Source organism: Taudactylus pleione, unplaced genomic scaffold (genome assembly GCF_031769625.1).
Source record: "Taudactylus pleione unplaced genomic scaffold, aTauple2 ptg000634l, whole genome shotgun sequence".
In the NCBI taxonomy this organism is placed as follows: domain Eukaryota; kingdom Metazoa; phylum Chordata; class Amphibia; order Anura; family Myobatrachidae; genus Taudactylus; species Taudactylus pleione.
In genome coordinates, this window is record NW_028285036.1 from 1,277,651 (window position 1) to 1,295,631 (window position 17,981).

A 17,981-nucleotide genomic window follows, 5' to 3' on the forward strand; every position below is an offset into this window, starting at 1 on the left:
CTAATAGGTCACGTGCCCAGGCACACTCTGCTATACTCTGCTGATAGGTTATGTTTCCAGGCACACTCTGCTATACCCTGCTAATAGGTCATGTGCCCACGCACACTCTACTATACTCTGCTACTAGGTCATGTGTCCAGGCACACTCTGCTATACTCTGCAATAGGTCATACATGCCTACCCTCCCGGTTTTCGCGGGAGGCTCCTGATTTTTTGGGTAACCCCCCACACCCCCGGAAGGGTAGGCATTTCTCCCGCATTCTGCCCACTTCCTAGTGAAGTGGGCAGAATGAGGAGAATACCTGCGGCGATCGCGGGTCTCCGTGAAGGGGGCGGGGCTTAAGAGGTGATTATGCATGAATCACAGCATTTGGCCCCGCCCCCTATGTAAATTTTAGCCAATCGCGGCAGTTTTGCCGCGAGGGGGTGGGGCTTAATGACGCAAATCGTTAGGCCCTGCCCCCATCGGTCCCCTGCTGCTTCTCTTACCCGGGCTTCTCCCGGGAAGAGATTATAAAAGGTAGGTAAGTATGCAATAGGTCATGTGCCCAGGCGCACTCTGCTATACTCTGCTAATAGGTCATGTGCCCAGGCGCACTCTGCTATACTCTGCTAACAGGTCATGTGCCCAGGCACACTCTACTATACTCTGCTAATAGGTCATGTGCCCAGGCACACTCTGCTATACTCTGCTAATAGGTCATGTGCCCAGGCACACTATGCTATACTCTGCTAATAGGTCATGTGCCCAGGCACACTCTGCTATACTCTGCTAATAGGTCATATGCCCAGGCACACTCTGCTATACTCTGCTAATAGGTCATGTGCCCAGGCACACTCTGCTATACTCTGCTAATAGGTCATGTGCCCAGGCACACTACACTATACTCTGCTAATAGGTCATGTGCCCAGGCACACTCTGCTATACTCTGCTAATAGGTCATGTGCCCAGGCACACTCTACTGTACTCTGCTAATAGGTCATGTGCCCAGGCACACTCTGCTATACTCTGCTAATAGGTCATGTGCCCAGGCACACTCTGCTATACTCTGCTAATAGGTCATGTGCCCAGGCACACTCTACTATACTCTGCTAATAGGTCATGTGCCCAGGCACACACTACTGTACTCTGCTAATAGGTCATGCGCCCAGGCACACTCTGCTATTCTCTGCTAATAGGTCATGTGCCCAGGCACACTCTGCTATACTCTGCTAATAGGTCGTGTGCCCAGGCACACTCTGCTATACTCTGCTAATAGGTCGTGTGCCCAGGCACACTCTGCTATACTCTGCTAATAGGTCGTGTGCCCAGGCACACTCTGCTATACTCTGCTAATAGGTCATGTGCCCAGGCACACTCTGCTATACTATGCTAATAGGTCATGTGTCCAGGCACACTCTGCTATACTCTGCTAATAGGTCATGTGCCCAGGCACACTCTACTATACACTGCTAATAGGTCATGTGCCCAGGCACACTCTACTATACTCTGCTAATAGGTCATGTGCCCAGGCACACTCTGCTATACTCTGCTAATAGGTCGTATGCCCAGGCACACTCTGCTATACTCTGCTAATAGGTCACGTGCCCAGGCACACTCTACTATACTCTGCTAGTAGGTCATGTGCCCAGGCACACTCTACTATACTCTGCTAATAGGTCATGTGCCCAGGCACACTCTGCTATACTCTGCTAATAGGTCACGTGCCCAGGCACACTCTACTATACTCTGCTAGTAGGTCACGTGCCCAGGCACACTCTACTATACTCTGCTAATAGGTCACGTGCCCAGGCACACTCTACTATACTCTGCTAGTAGGTCGTTTGCCCAGGCACACTCTGCTATACTCTGCTAATAGGTCACGTGCCCAGGCACACTCTACTATACTCTGCTAATAGGTTATGTGCCCAGGCACACTCTGCTATACTCTGCTAATAGGTCGTGTGCCCAGGCACACTCTGCTATACTGTGCTAATAGGTTATGTGCCCAGGCACACTCTGCTATACTCTGCTAATAGGTCGTGTGCCCAGGCACACTCTACTATACTCTGCTAATAGGTCGTGTGCCCAGGCACACTCTGCTATACTCTGCTAATAGGTCGTGTGCCCATGCACACTCTGCTATACTCTTCTAATAGGTCATGTGCCCAGGCACACTCTGCTATACTCTGCTAATAGGTCTCGTGCCCAGACGCACTCCGCTAAACTCTGCCAATAGGTCATGTGCCCAGGTGCACTCTGTTATACTCTGCTAATAGGTCACGTGCCCAGGCACACTCTGCTATACTCTGCTAATAGGTCATGTTCCCAGGCACACTCTGCTATACTCTGCTAATAGGTCACGTGCCCAGACGCACTCCGCTAAACTCTGCCAATAGGTCACGTGCCCAGGTGCACTCTGCTGAACTCTGCTAATAGGTCACGTGCCCAGGCGCACTCTGCTATACTCTGCTAATAGGTCATGTGCCCAGGCACACTCTGCTATACTCTGCTAATAGGTCATGTGTCCAGGCACACTCTGCTATACTCTGCTAATAGGGTACATGCCCAGGCACACTACGCTATACTCTGCTAATAGGTCACATGCCCAAGCACACTCTGCTATACTCTGCTAATAGGTTATGTTTCCAGGCGCACTCTGCTATACTCTGCTAATAGGTCATGTGCCCAGGCACACTCTGCTATACTCTGCTAATAGGTCATGTGTCCAGGCACACTATGCTATACTCTGCTAATAGGTCATGTGCCCAGGCACACTCTGCTGTACTCTGCTAATAGGTCATGTGCCCAGGCACACTCTGCTATACTCTGCTAATAGGTCACGTGCCCAGGCACACTCTGCTATAAACTGCTAATAGGTCACGTGCCCAGGCACACTCTGCTATACTCTGCTAATAGGTCACGTGCCCAGGCACACTCTACTATACTCTGCTAATAGGTCACGTGCCCAGGCGCACTCTGCTATACTCTGCTAATAGGTCACGTGCCCAGGTGCACTCTGCTATACTCTGCTAATAGGTCACGTGCCCAGGCACACTCTGCTATACTCTGCTGATAGGTTATGTTTCCAGGCACACTCTGCTATACCCTGCTAATAGGTCATGTGCCCACGCACACTCTACTATACTCTGCTACTAGGTCATGTGTCCAGGCACACTCTGCTATACTCTGCAATAGGTCATACATGCCTACCCTCCCGGTTTTCGCGGGAGGCTCCTGATTTTTCGGGTAACCCCCCACACCCCCGGAAGGGTAGGCATTTCTCCCGCATTCTGCCCACTTCCTAGTGAAGTGGGCAGAATGAGGAGAATACCTGCGGCGATCGCGGGTCTCCGTGAAGGGGGCGGGGCTTAAGAGGTGATTCTGCATGAATCACAGCATTTGGCCCCGCCCCCTATGTAAATTTTAGCCAATCGCGGCAGTTTTCCGCGAGGGGGTGAGGCTTAATGACGCAAATCGTTAGGCCCTGCCCCCATCGGTCCCCTGCTGCTTCTCTTACCCGGGCTTCTCCCGGGAAGAGATTATAAAAGGTAGGTAAGTATGCAATAGGTCATGTGCCCAGGCGCACTCTGCTATACTCTGCTAATAGGTCATGTGCCCAGGCGCACTCTGCTATACTCTGCTAACAGGTCATGTGCCCAGGCACACTCTACTATACTCTGCTAATAGGTCATGTGCCCAGGCACACTCTGCTATACTCTGCTAATAGGTCATGTGCCCAGGCACACTATGCTATACTCTGCTAATAGGTCATGTGCCCAGGCACACTCTGCTATACTCTGCTAATAGGTCATATGCCCAGGCACACTCTGCTATACTCTGCTAATAGGTCATGTGCCCAGGCACACTCTGCTATACTCTGCTAATAGGTCATGTGCCCAGGCACACTACACTATACTCTGCTAATAGGTCATGTGCCCAGGCACACTCTGCTATACTCTGCTAATAGGTCATGTGCCCAGGCACACTCTACTATACTCTGCTAATAGGTCATGTGCCCAGGCACACTCTACTATACTCTGCTAATAGGTCATGTGCCCAGGCACACTCTGCTATACTCTGCTAATAGGTCATGTGCCCAGACACACTCTGCTATACTCTGCTAATAGGGTACGTGCCCGGGCACACTCTGCTTTACTCTGCTACTAGGTCATGTGCCCAGGCGCATTCTGCTGTACTCTGCTACTAGGTCATGTGCTCAGATGGTCTACGCTATACTCTGCTAATAGGTCATGTGCCCAGACGCACTAAATATACAGGCAAGAATATCCGATGACATGCACAGAAAATAATGCTGGAGGAAAAAGATAATAGGTTTGATAAATATAGAGTTATAGCACCATCTACCGAAAAAGTTTCTCACTGCTCTGATATAGGACTTATAGGGGAAGATCTCTTAATGGGTGTATTTTGCTTCTACACTTCCATAGGGGACACAGGGACAACGCTGGGGTATGGGGCTGTGCAGAAAGCATGGGAACCAAACAGTTAACTTTTTTGACATCAGAGCAGCCCAGTCTCCTTCTCCCCTATACCCCTCCCCTCGTCCCAGGCAGGCCAGTTTACATTTGGTGTTGGCAAGAGCCGGGCACACTTTTACAGGGGGCTGTTTATGCAGTCTCAATCTTTATTTTATTTATTTTTACTTTTATTTTGAGTGAGCTGCTCATTGGTGCAGCTTCACCCAACGGCGGGTCTCTGACAAGTGGGTGGCCAGGTTGCCCGCAGCCCTGCTAGATCATCAGGGCACTCAGGTAATGGGGGTACTACTATAGTGGTGGCCATTTGCCCTTGGAGCTCCATGTGAGATGGGGAGGTGGGCTCCCCGAGTAGCTCCTCCCCAGGCCTCTGGTGCGCTCTGCCAGTGGGCATCTCCTCCTCCTCCTCTCCCTCCCACAGAGATTCTGAGCAGCCAATTCTAGTACAGCAGCTAGTCTCTGGAGAGCTGCGCTCCTGTCTCCCTGTATACCTCACTCTCAGGTTATACAGTTAAGGTCCTACCAGCCGACTGGGGTTTGGACTGTTGAGCACTCACTGCCCATTATATCTATTTTGCATTGTATGGACGGAATCTGTATGAAATACCGACAGAGGAGATGCCGGCTGTCAGTACACTGACAGCGGCATCCCGATGGTTCGAATCCCGACAAGGGAACGGTGAATACTGTTCCCCTAACCTATTTACCCCCTAACACTCCTTTTTTGTACCCTCATACTAACCCTCCCTACCCCGCACCCTAACTGTCCCGGTAAGTGCCTAAATCAAGCCCTCCCCCCTTAGTGACTAACCCTAACCTCACCCCAGTGGTGTCTGAACCTAATCCCCCCCCCCGTCTGGATCCTAACCCTAACCCTAGTGCCTAAACCCTCCCCCCCCCCCCCCCGCGACTAATACTTACCTTGACCCGGTCTCCTTACAATCGGGATGCTGGCTGCTGGGATTCCGGTGTCGGCATCCCCAGTCATGTCGGGATTCTGGCGCCGGTGTTCTCGGCATCCCGATCGTAGGGATATTAGCTGCATCCCGTATGTACTGTGTGCTTGTCCTTATACAGTAGAAAGGTATTTTCTTTTTTTCCTTGTGTTAACAGGGTGAGGGGTTCACTGTGCCCCCCTTTTATTACTCCCTACTTATTATTACTTTGTGTGGCCTTACATTCATTGGACTTTCCCCTTATTGCACACATCTGTGGATTGTGTGTGGGAATTGCCTTGGACTGTACCATGTTTTCCAGGGCCAAAGCACCCAAAGAGGTGGCCAAGGATGTGGGAGCTCCTGTGTTGCGCACATGTAGATCTTGTTCTGTTGGTCTCTTCCCGCAGGATACAGTCCAGGACATTCTCTGTATCCGGTGCTGCATAGATGAGCATCGAGAGGTCCCATCCACAGCCTCAAACCAGGAGCCGGCTTGAGCTGCCTCCCTGTCGCAGGTAATATTACAGCAATCCATGTTCCTCCGGGGTCCACAGGGCCACAGTGCTGCAGTCTAATCTACAGCCACTCACTTTGGAACTACCATGGATGAGTTCCTTCTCCCAGTCAATTCAGGGTTTGGCACAGGTGTCCACCTCCTTCCAGCAGATGCTGGATAAGGACCATGCTTCCAAACGTAGACCATCCAGGAGGGAAAGCTCTAATCCCCAGTCTGCTTATGCTTTGGACTTGGAGGTTTCCTCAGACCTTGAGGAGATCAGGTCCGTTGCTTCAGATGTGGAGACCTCCTCTGTTCAGGAGGAATCCTCATCTCAGGTGTGGCAGCCTTGATTAAGGCCGTTAAACTAGTCCTGCAAATCGAGGACGAGGAACTGGCCTTTAGATCCAAGGATTTGGTTTTCAAGCGACAAAATTGGACAGTATAGTTCCTTAAGAAAAACAGCTTGAGGACATCTTAGCGGAGGCTTGTACCATTCCTAATAGCCGCTTTCAGGTCTCCAAGTGCATTGCAGCCTTGTATCCACTCCCTGTTGAGCAGCGGCACAAATGGGAGTCTCCTCCCCTGGTTGATGCGCCTATTGCCCGCCTAGTTAAGAACTCTACCTTTCTTATCCCTAATACGGCTTCCCATAAGGAACCAACGGATAGGAAGTTGGAAATCTTCCTTAAGGTCATTTATTCCCATGCAGGTGCGCTTGGGTGGCTAAGGTCATCGGCATTTGGACGGTTGTCTTATAATAGGGCTTCTCTTCTGGTACTCCCAGGAACCAGTTACTGTCCCTAGTGGCACCTATTAAGGAGGCTGCCTCCTATCTGGAAGACAAAAATAATAGATGCGCCTTTCCCTTAGGTCAACAAATGATACAAATTCAAAACTAGCAGTTCTGCTACCTGCCAAAAACAGTAATCAATACAGCAAAAGTGGAGCACTTGTTTGAAGAAGTATACAAGTTAAAAACCAATGTAAATATTTAATATCAAATAAAAATATTATACACACAATGGTATATAAATAAGGTACATAAAGACGCTCAGACTAAATGGTATATTTACTAAAGTGCGGGGCTTTTAGAAGTTGAGATGTTGCCCATAGCAACCAATCAGATTCTACTTAACATTTATCTTGCACCTTCTAGAAGATAATAGCTAGAATCTGATTGGTTGCTATGGGCAACATCTCCACTTCTAAAAACCCGCACTTTAGTAAATATACCCCTAAATATCAGTGCATCAGTGAGTATATCAGAGCAATCAGACAATATAGCAAATGCTAGCGTGTAATACGGACCCAATATGGAGTCCCTCTCTTGTAAAGTTCATCCACAGGGCCAGATTCAGCAAGGATTGCAACTGCGAATACGCACGCAGTCGGCCGATTGTTTTGCACTGTCCATGCGTCCGCGTCGCAGTGCGCGACCCGGCCGCTGAGATGGGGACTGCAATCGCAGAGGCTACGCAGACCCATCGCAGAGTGATTGACAGGAAGTGCCGTTTGTAGGTGTTATGGGGGGGGGGGGGGGTCGGGGAGACGCAGGCGTGCCAAACCGTTCACACTCCATTTCAGGGGCATGCACAAATTATCCACTGCAACGGCATAGCCATAGCACTGATAGTGTGCGTGGCTGGTAGCAATTTCTGAGTACGGTCAGGGCTTGTGCATGTGTGCGTATGAGTCTGATGTAACTCGATGTTATCAATTGTTTCTCTATATTGCTAAGTATTACGGATGTGAGACAAGGGAAAGTGGGCGTCCTTATGTGAGGCTGTGATCGCAATGCTATACTGCGATCGCAATACATTTGCATATCACCGCTGATATTAGCAACTGCGTTGTGTGCGAATTAGCAAAATAGCAATCCAAGCTGAATCAGACCCACAGAACACACTTTCCAGTTTGGGTCAACACTCGCTGTCCAAATAAATTGCCTGTAATCTTACCAAGATAGATAGTATGTGTCCCGTAGACCTGGTGAATAGGATGAGAGGGTGGTCCAAGTATACAAATAAGCAGCCATTATATCCACTGCAGTAAGACCTTTTCTCAGTGTCTCCCTCCAGACTTACGCGTGGTCTGGAGAAAGTGTTCTTTAACTCAGAAGATGCTCCACCTGGGAGACTTACTGGACTCCACAGTTCAGAGAGTCTTCTTTCCAGCGGACAAGTTTTAGCACCTTCTGGACAAGATGTGCAGGTTCTTGCATCACCGACGAGTGTCCATTTACTCCTGCATGCAGATCCTGGGCAGTTCTAACTCAAAATTGGGTTCTGCTCACCACCGATGCCAGCCTGCACAGTCGGGGGGGGGGGGGGGGGGCAGTAACCTGCCAGAAGACCTTTCAGGGTCGGTAGACAGATCAGGAGAGCCACCTTCCAATCAACATTCTGGAGCCCTGAGTGGTCTTTCGGGTTCTGTGTCTAGTGCAACCGCTCCTTCAGCATCATTTGGTCCAGGTTCAGTCAACGCAACCGCCATTGCCTACATCAACTATCAGGGAGGCACTTACAGTTGCGGTGCCATGAAGGAGGTGAGTCGCATTCTCAGGTGGGAAAAGCGTCATCTTACGGCTCTGTCAGCGGTCTTCATTCCAGGGATCCAGATTTGGGAAGCGGACTTCCTAAGCAACCAAGACATTCACCTGAGAGAGTGGGCTCTTCCCTCGGACGCCTTTCAGCTTCTGGCTTATTGCCGGGGCCTACCCGACGTTGACTTGATGGCATCTCGACAACCACAAGCTACCGAGGTACTGTTCTCACACCAGCGATCCAGGAACTCTTCTGGTGGACGCCTTAGCGTTTTGGGGGGTCTTCGTCTCATGTACATATTCCCCCCAATCTCACTTATTCGTGGGTTCTCTGCATATTGAAAGTGAAGGCGGCACCGTGATCCTAGTGTCTTCCAATTGCTCTTTGCTAGCGCATCGACGCTCTTGTGTGTCTACCATCTCAGGGCCCGTGCTTCCATCCGGATCTGGCCCGTCTCGCTTTGACGAGGTGGCTCTTGAGGCATCCGTCCTGAGGGCCAAGGGCTTTTCCATGTTGGTCATTCGTGCCATGCTCAGTGCCCGCAAACCCGATTCAGCTAAGATTTATGACCGGCTTTGGAGGATTTACTTATCTCGGTGTTCGGCCAGGAGCCTTAACCTTAGCTCCTTTCGTCTCTCCCGGGTTCTGTCCTTCCTGCAAGTGGGCCTGGTTTTGGGGCTTCGCCTTTCATCCCTGAAAAAGCTGCACTTTGAAGCAGTGAAATGCGTCAGAAACACCTACTGATTGGCCTAAACCAGCTCTCGAGACCCAAAAGGATATAACCAGCTGAGAGTAAGCATGCTCTTTTTATTCGGACTAAGGACCTGATTCAGGTTGGATCGCAAAGCCGGCTGATGTTTGCAATCTGCGCATGCATATAAGGTGAAGTGCGCGTGTGCGAACCAGGCGCCGCGATCGGGAATGCGATCACAGGCAGTATATAGACCCACCACTCAGTGATTGACAGGGAGCGCCGTTTGTGGGTTGTCACCGGGGGGGGGAGGGTGGTCGTGTGAACGCAGGCATGTCAGTGCGTTCAAGCGCCGTTGCTGGGGCATGCATAAATTATTCACAGCAAACCCATACGCAGCCTAAGAACTCACAGTGTGCAGGAAGCTTAGCAACTTCTGCGGCAGGGTCATGCCAACCACAAGTGTGCGTGCTTACCGATGATTACTCGATGTTACCGATGATTTTGCATACTTGCACATTAGTACGGATGTGAGAAGAGGGTAAGGGGGCTGTATTGTGTAGTGCTGGGCATCTTCATCTTGTGCTGCGACGGCAATGCGAATGCATTCATTAGCATATTAGCATATTTTCGCAGTGGCCGGTTGCGTGCGAACGCAGCTTTGCGATCCAACCTGAATCAGACCCTGAGACCACAAATGGACACCGTGTGATTGGAGGATCTATTCTTAAATCTGAATGACAGTATTTATAAAGAATATTCCTCTATCGGTGATAAGGATATTATCCAGGGGATATTCCTTACTACCTGTACCATTGGGCTCTCCCAGTGTCCATTACGAAGGCAATGCATAGGAACAGGCCTTTATTGAACTGTTAAGTGCTGTGGGTGAGATAATTTGCTCATTTGTTACAAAGCTACTGGAACTTTTTAATATGCTTATAGGCTCATTGGTTACAAAATCCATTGTGATCTTTTAATATATTGAAGTAGAAAATTCTACCCATTTTATTGCCATATATACTTATATATATTTTAATTATTTATCACATGTAATTGGTTTCTAGCGCTACTATATTGTTTGTATCTATATATAGGTTCAGGTTTTATCCCTCTCTGTACTCTTTCAGAGACAGAGGGCCTGATTCAGACCCGTCGCAAGCGCTGAGTGCTCACAACCGGGTCGATGGTGGCCCAGAGTTCAAGCGCGAGACCCGGATAGCGACGGGCAATCCGTCGCTTCGGGTCTCGTACCAAAGGGGGCGTGCTGTCGATGTTGAGTGACAGAACGCCCCCTTTGGTGGGCGGGCCGGGGGAGTGGCTGCCCAAAAGGAGGCGTTCCCATGTGACGCCTTCCTGGCTCATTCCACCAGGAAGGTAGGTACTTCTTGGGCAGCTCATCGATGTTGCTTCAGCAGAGCAGCTTTGCAGGGTGGCTATGGTGTCTTCTGGCCACACATTTATCTATTTCTATTTTTTTTACACCTTTGCCTCCTTGGACGCGGCCTTTGTTCGGAGAGTTCTCAGTGAAGCTCAGTAGCATCCCCTTCCTCAGGGGCATTACCTTGGGATGCCCCAGCATAGTCCCTGTGCCCCCTATGGAGAGTAGAAGAAAAGGAGATTTATGTTCTTACCTGGTTAAATCTTTTTCTTCGAGAACAGGGCGTTCTCCTGATGCACATGGATTGTGGGGGTCCATCTTTTCAGTGTATTTGGATCTGCATGTGTGCCAGTCTCCCTTCCCCTTCTCACTCCTGCCTTGGGCTTGATAACTTAACTGGCCTGGTTTGGGGTGGGGTATAAGGGAGAAGGAGGCTGGACTGCTTGGGGGTGGGGTGTAGGGTGAAGGAGACTGGGCTGCTTGGGGGCAAGGTATAGGAGAGAAGGAGGCTGGGCTGCTTGGGGGCAAGGTATAGGGGAGAAGGAGGCTGGGCTGCTTGGGGGCACGGTATAGGGGAGAAAGAGGCTGGGCTGCTTGGGGGCAAGGTATAGGGGAGAAGAAGGCTGGCTGCTTGGAGGTGGGGTATAGGGGAGAAGGAGGCTGGGCTGCTTGGGGGCGGGGTATAGGGGAGAAGGAGGCTGGGCTGCTTGGGGGCAAGATATAGGGGAGAAGGAGGCTGAGCTGCTTGGGGGCGGGGTATAGGGGAGAAGGAGGCTGGGCTGCTTGGGTAGTCAAGGACTTTAACTGTTTGGTGCCCAGTCCTTCTTCACAGCCTATACCAGCGTAGTCCCTATGTCCCCTATTGATTTTGAAGAAAAGGATTTAACCAGGTAAAAACATTAATCGCCTTATTTATACACTATCCCACAGAGAATGGGGAGATTATTGTAACCTTATTTATCATGTCAGCTTCTGCAGACATACATGCCTACTCTCCCAGGACTGTTGGGAGCCTCCCGAAAATTGGGTGCCACTCCCGGCACCCTGCAAGAGTAGGCAAGTCCCCTGCATTGTCTGCCGATCCCCCGCAACTGCACGTAAAAGGGGGGGCGGCTCGGGGGGCTATGACGTAATTCGCGCTGAATCTTGTCATCGTAGCTCCACCCCCTGCTTTGTAATGCTGGTGATATCGGCATTATAAAGCGGGGGGCGGGGCCGAGATCACGCGGACATGCCCCCACTCCGCCCACTTCAGCCGCACCCATCCTCCCTGCTGCACCGACCTGGCAGGCCACCTCCTGGAGGGCAAGTATGGTCTACAATGTCACGTGAAATGCCAGCATGTTGCAAGGACAAGCAACAGACGGTTAAGGCTAGGCACTAGGGGGAGAGGTAGAGTTAGGATATAGGAAGGATGGTTACGGTTTGGCACTAGGGTGAGGGTTATGGTTAGGGATTAGGACAAATCATACTTACCATAGAAAGTGCTGCTGGACCTATTAAGTCAGCGCTGGACCTGGAAGACACCCCTGGAGCCGCCGGACCTGGAAGACACCGCTGGAGCCACCGGACCTGGAAGACACCGCTGGAGCCGCCGGACCAGGTTAGTCACCGCTGGAGCCGCTGGACCTGGTAAGTCACCGCTAGAGCCGCTGGACCTGGTAAGTCACCGCTAGAGCCGCCGGACCTGGAAGACACCGCTGTAAGCTGCCGGACCAGTTAAGTCACTACTGGAACCACCGGACCAGGTAAGTCACCGCTAGACCACAAAGGACGTTTTGTCAACATTCTAATCATGTTGATATTTCATCAGTATTGACATTATGACTGTCGGCAAAATATACCAACCCAAGACGGGGAGTTGCTTCTCCTGTATTATAGAGGTTTTAACAGTTTAAGCAAATAATGCCGACCAGAAAATGCGATTGTGGCATGTAAGGTAAATGGCTTAAAATTTGGGCGCAAACAGTTAAGTGTATGGGATGTGTACCTAACGGCAGGCACATATGATACTGCTGCTGATCATCCAGTTCTAACTCTGCGAATTGGTGAAAATACGCTCTTTTACCGCGCGTTTACACCCAATTTATTTGTGAACTCTGCATCAGCTCTGTTATCAATGAACTGTAAAACCCCAGTGTCTAGGAATGTTGTTACTATAGTTGCAGATGCAGCGATGTATTGCTGTACTATGGGCCTGATTCAGCACGGACAGCTATTGCGATCACGGCTATGATTATGCATGTAGTTCGGCTGCGAAAATATGCTATTAATGCAATCGCAATGCCGTCGCACAGCCAGCAGAGAGACACCCAGGGGCGCCGAGAGGGGGGGGAGCGTTTACAGATTACCCGGGCTTCATGAGGGGCCTATGCCTGTGGGGGGGAGCGATCACACTGATCGCGCCCCCCCCCCTGGCTTTGCGCCGGGCTGATGGGGGGCTCAGAGTGTCCCCCTCACCAGCGCGCAGCGCCGCAAAGCTGAATTTTTTTTATAAGGGGGCGTGGCACACCTCAGCGATTAGGCCACGCCTCCTGTTACCCGGGCCCGCCGTGGCTCTTGGCGGGCCTGGAGACACCCACTACCACTATCTCACATCTGCAATACCTTGCAGCCCTGCGTAAACATCGGAAACATCTCGCACAATTACAGCAGGTCAGACCTTACCGCAGCGAGTACCTGTATAAGCCGTCGCAGTGGCTAATTTATACACGCCCATGTAACGGTGTCCAAACAGACTGTCACTCCTGTGTTTCTCTGACCACCCCCCTGTCACCTCTCCCAAACTCTGACTACCTGTCACTCACTCTGCGATGGCTTCACGTAGTCTGTGTGATCGCAGTGCGATCGCAATGTTGCTATCGCGCATGCACAGTTCGCAACGTCCGTCTTCCTACGTTGTGGTTGCGATCTGCTATGTGAACAAAATCTGCAATAACCAAATAACCTGTTTTGTTGACAGTATTTTATAAATCACATAATCGAAGTAACTGCACTTTTGTAAAAAGTAACTTCTGTGGAATCACGGCTCGATGTATCATTTCAGCTTTTTAAATGATCTTTATGTTTTAAATATAAGTTCATTTTCCTGCATGATGTCCCCAGTAATTTATTATCTATGTCCAGTGGCAGAACTCCCGGAGACTATGGAGTCATTTGCCGCCGGGCTCCAGCCCTTAAGGGGGCACCTGGCTCCATTGTCCCCCGGGCCGTTCCATGGAGATGGAGCGCCGCTGATCGGCGCTCCACCTCCAGCGGCGTCAATACGCCGGGGTGCAGTCACACCCCCTATTTGCCGGGCGACGGCTGAGTGTATTACCAGCGGGCGCCCGGCTCCTTCGTTCCCCCCTGCGGTAGCCGGAGGAACGGAGCTCAGTGTGAGCTCCGCTTCCGGGTCCCGCAATGCACTATGGGAGTGACGTCATAGGTGCTGGGGGGGTGGTACATTTTAATTTGGGCGGGGCACCAACATTTATCTTGCCTCCGGGCACCTCGGATGAAGTTACGCCACTCTCTATGTCACTTATTATAACACTGAGCCTGTAGCTAAAATCTGAGTGACTGCTCAGCCTCGCCCTGTGTGCAGAATGTGACCTCACTGGTATCTGTGTGTCAGAGACGTTCACTTTCATTTCCCTCTTCTGCTACCAGTGATGGCGTCTGCTGATCTGAGACAGGAGCTGGTCTGTTCCATCTGCCTGAGCCTCTATACAGATCCTGTAACCCTGAGATGTGACCACAACTTCTGCCGGGTCTGTATTGATCGTGTGCTGGATGCACAGGAGGTGTCTGGAGTTTACACTTGTCCTGACTGCAGAGTAGAGTATCAGGAACGTCCTGCACTGATACGGAACATAACTCTGTGTAACATAGTGCAGAGGTTCCTGTCTATTCGGCCAGATCAGGAGGAGACTGGGATCTTCTGCACTTACTGTGTGGACTCTACTGTACTTGCTGCTAAATCCTGTCTGCTGTGTGAGGCTTCTCTGTGTGATAAACACCTGAGAGTACACAGCAAGTCAGCAGAACATGTCTTATCTGATCCCACCACTTCCCTGGGGAACAGGAAATGCTCCGTCCATAAGAAGATACTGGGGTGTTACTGCACTGAGGATGGTGCCTGTATCTGTGTGTACTGCTGTCTGATTGGGGAACACAGAGGACATCAGGTGGAATCGCTGGATGAGGCCTCTGAGAAGAAAAAAGAGAAGCTGAGAAATGTTCTGCAGAAACTGGCCACAACGAAAAAGGAAACTGAGAAAAGAATTGAAATTCTGGAAGAGCGCAGGAGAGAAGATCAGGGAAAAGCATTGGGTGTAACAAAAAGAGTCACTACCCTATTTAGAGATATCAGGAGACAGCTGGAAGACCAGGAGAAGAGAGTCCTGAGTGAGATCTCCAGGCAGGAACAGCGCGTTTTACTTTCAGTCTCTGATCTGATCCAGCAGCTGGAAATAAAGAAGGACGAGCTGTCCAGGAAGATGTGTCACATTGAGGAGCTGTGTAACATGTGTGACCCAGTGACTGTCTTACAGGAACCAGACACAGGTGACTTGTGTGATACTGAGGACACAGAGAGACATGATAACCAGGTCCATGGTGCAGGAGATCTGGATATGGGGCTCATCTCAGGGAAATTACACACATTTTCTGATATAATAACAGGTATAAATATAGGGATCTATATGCAGGAACCTACAGACCTATTACTGGATGTAACCGCAGCTGGTAATTATATACAGATATCAGGTGATAGGAAAACTGCATCATGGTCAGATATAAACCAGAATCACCCAGTAACATCAGAGAGATTTCAGTGCCATCAGGTAATAAGCACAAGGGGATTCTCCTCAGGGCGACATTACTGGGAAGTGGATGTCAGTAAATCAGTGTACTGGAAGGTGGGGATGTGTTATCCCAGTATAGATAGGAGAGGAGGTCAGTCAGACATTGGATATAATAACAAGTCCTGGTGTGTGTATAGTTATAATAATCGGTACTCAGTGATACATGACAGTACAGTAATTTGGTTACCTGACAATATCCCCTGTGACAGAGTGAGGATCTACCTGGATTATAAGGCAGGACAGCTGTCCTTTTATTCTCTGTGTGACCCCATCAGACACTTACACACCTACACTTCCGCCCTCACTGAGCCCCTACATGCTGCATTATGGGTAATGGTTGGTTGTATAACTATATCTGAGGGAGTCAGCAGCTGGGAGAAATTACCATAAGAAACCTGCCCACAGACAGTGACATTACTAGAAGGGGAATCTGATTAGGTGAACATTCAACCGGATGTGTTCCCATGTTGGTGTGTTAGAACCTTTCATATATATATATATTGTGACACAGTCGGGATAGGGGTCCCTCTCCTGGGGTAGATGGACTCCCTCTTTACATACACAGCAGCCGTAGAAACAGGACACAAGTCTGGGGTTCTCGTACAAACTGGTCGGCGCCAGTCTTTATTGTGCCAAATGAATATATTTCAAATCATAAACCAAAATCCTAGCCCATCTGGGCAATAACTAAACAGCAGGTACCCTCACTACCAGGATGGTAGGGCCTACTGCCCACACCATCAACAACAGCACGTGCAGAGTACTTACAAGATTGTCATAACAGTGTCTCTGGACATGCTAGCCTGCATGCCTACTTCCCCAGGTGTGAGACACTCAGCTACAACTGAACACAGCTTATATCAGCCAGTTCCAGCTGTAAGTCCTAATGAGCCTGCTACCAGGCTGAAAGGCCCAAAACCTGGAGTGGCCTGTGGATGGAGCCCTCCCTCTCCTCACATCCACACCCACAGGACCCAAACCGGCTTTTCCAAAAGCCGATACTCTGGTCTGTTTACAAAACAGACTTCTCCTGGGGTTTTTTAGAACACATAGGCCAAAAACCTAGGACGAACGTACCTGCCATTGACCACTTTACCAGTGCTTCTATCACAATATATATATATATATATATATATAATCAAATGTCCTGACTGACTCCTTGACTCATCAATGCCCAGGCCAAACCCCTGGACCTAGTAATGGTATGCCGGCTCTCAGGATCTCAGCTGTCAAAATCTTGATGCTGGCATACCGACAGGGATAGGATACCGACACCTGTTGGTCAGTATCCTAACCTAACCCTCCCTCCCCAGTGCCTAAACCTAACCTCCCTCTCCCCAGAGCCTAAATATAACCCTCCCCCTTTGTGCCTAACTCTAACCCTCCCCCTACTGCCTAACCCCGCTACTTACCTTTGGGATGCCGGCGGTCATTATGCTGACATCGGGATTCTCACAAGTGTTGGGATTCCGGAGCCAGTATTCTAAGCGTCGGCATGCCCTTTGTTAGGATACTTAACGTATCCCCTAGAACAGTGGTTCTCAAACTCGGTCCTCAGGACCCCACACAGTTTACGAGGAAAATGTGTTACAACAGCATTGAGAGAAGAATGTGTTACTATAGAGGTGGGGGAGGGGAATGTCAAATGTGTTATTATGGGGTGAGGGAGGGTAATGTGTTAAAACATGGGGAAGAGAGGGGAAAGTATTAGTACAGGGGTAAGCAGGGGTAATGTGTTACTCCAGAGGTGAGGGAGTGGAATGTGTTAATACAGGTCTGAGGGAGGGATTGGATTTCTACACAAGAGAGGGAGGGGAATGTCGAATGTGTTACAACATGAGCGAGGGAGGGAAATTTGTTAATAGAGAGGTGAGGGGGTGGAATGTGTTAGTACACAGGTGAGGGAGGGTAATGTCTTACTATAGCAATGAGGGAGGGGATGCATTACCATAGAGGTGAAGCATTAATGTGTTACTGGAGTGGTGAGATGAGCATAGAAAGAATAAATATCTAAGGTCTATCCAGGTGAAACAGCTAGTTATAAATATACATTTTTCTGCCTCTGGCTCACTGAGAGCTGTGATTGGCTGCAATATCTGTCTGTCATCTAGTGTGCACCCTATCACTGTAGTCAGTGCTACGCTTGCTCCTATTAGCTGTGATGTATTAAATTGATAATTGTTAGAATCATAAAGAATAATTTTTATTATTTTGTCTCTTATAGAGGTATTTTATAGAGGTATTTTATAGAGGTATTGGTTATACAGTGCTCCCTCAGCTACCAGAGGCACTTTCTCAGCATAAGAGTGCTATAGAATGTAGTACATACAACATTTGTGTGGAGAGAATTAGGATTGATGTGTGCGCATTCTAAGTTAGGGGGTGTGTCTTCCCGGAACTGCCCATCAGCCAACCTCAGCCGCCTGAGTGAAGTGGGCGGAACAGGTGGCGGATGACGTGATTAACAATGAATCACATCATCGCGGCTCCATCATTTGCTTCACAGTGCTGGTAATCGCGGAGGGGGCGGGGTTATGATGAAGCTATTGTGTCACCTCTTCCTCAGAACTGTCCACTTCTGCAGTGCCACATCCCCCTCAGTC

The 17,981-nt window shown here is 49.8% G+C and overlaps 1 protein-coding gene across 1 annotated transcript; it reads left to right on the plus strand.

The window, feature by feature from the left end:
• Positions 1–14,178: 14,178 nt before the first annotated feature.
• On the plus strand, positions 14,179–16,976 carry LOC148479165 (E3 ubiquitin/ISG15 ligase TRIM25-like). The gene has a single exon (XM_088454820.1). It carries the CDS (start codon positions 14,185–14,187, stop codon positions 15,766–15,768), a length of 1,584 nt encoding a protein of 527 aa, XP_088310946.1. The 5' UTR covers positions 14,179–14,184; the 3' UTR covers positions 15,769–16,976.
• Positions 16,977–17,981: the final 1,005 nt, after the last annotated feature.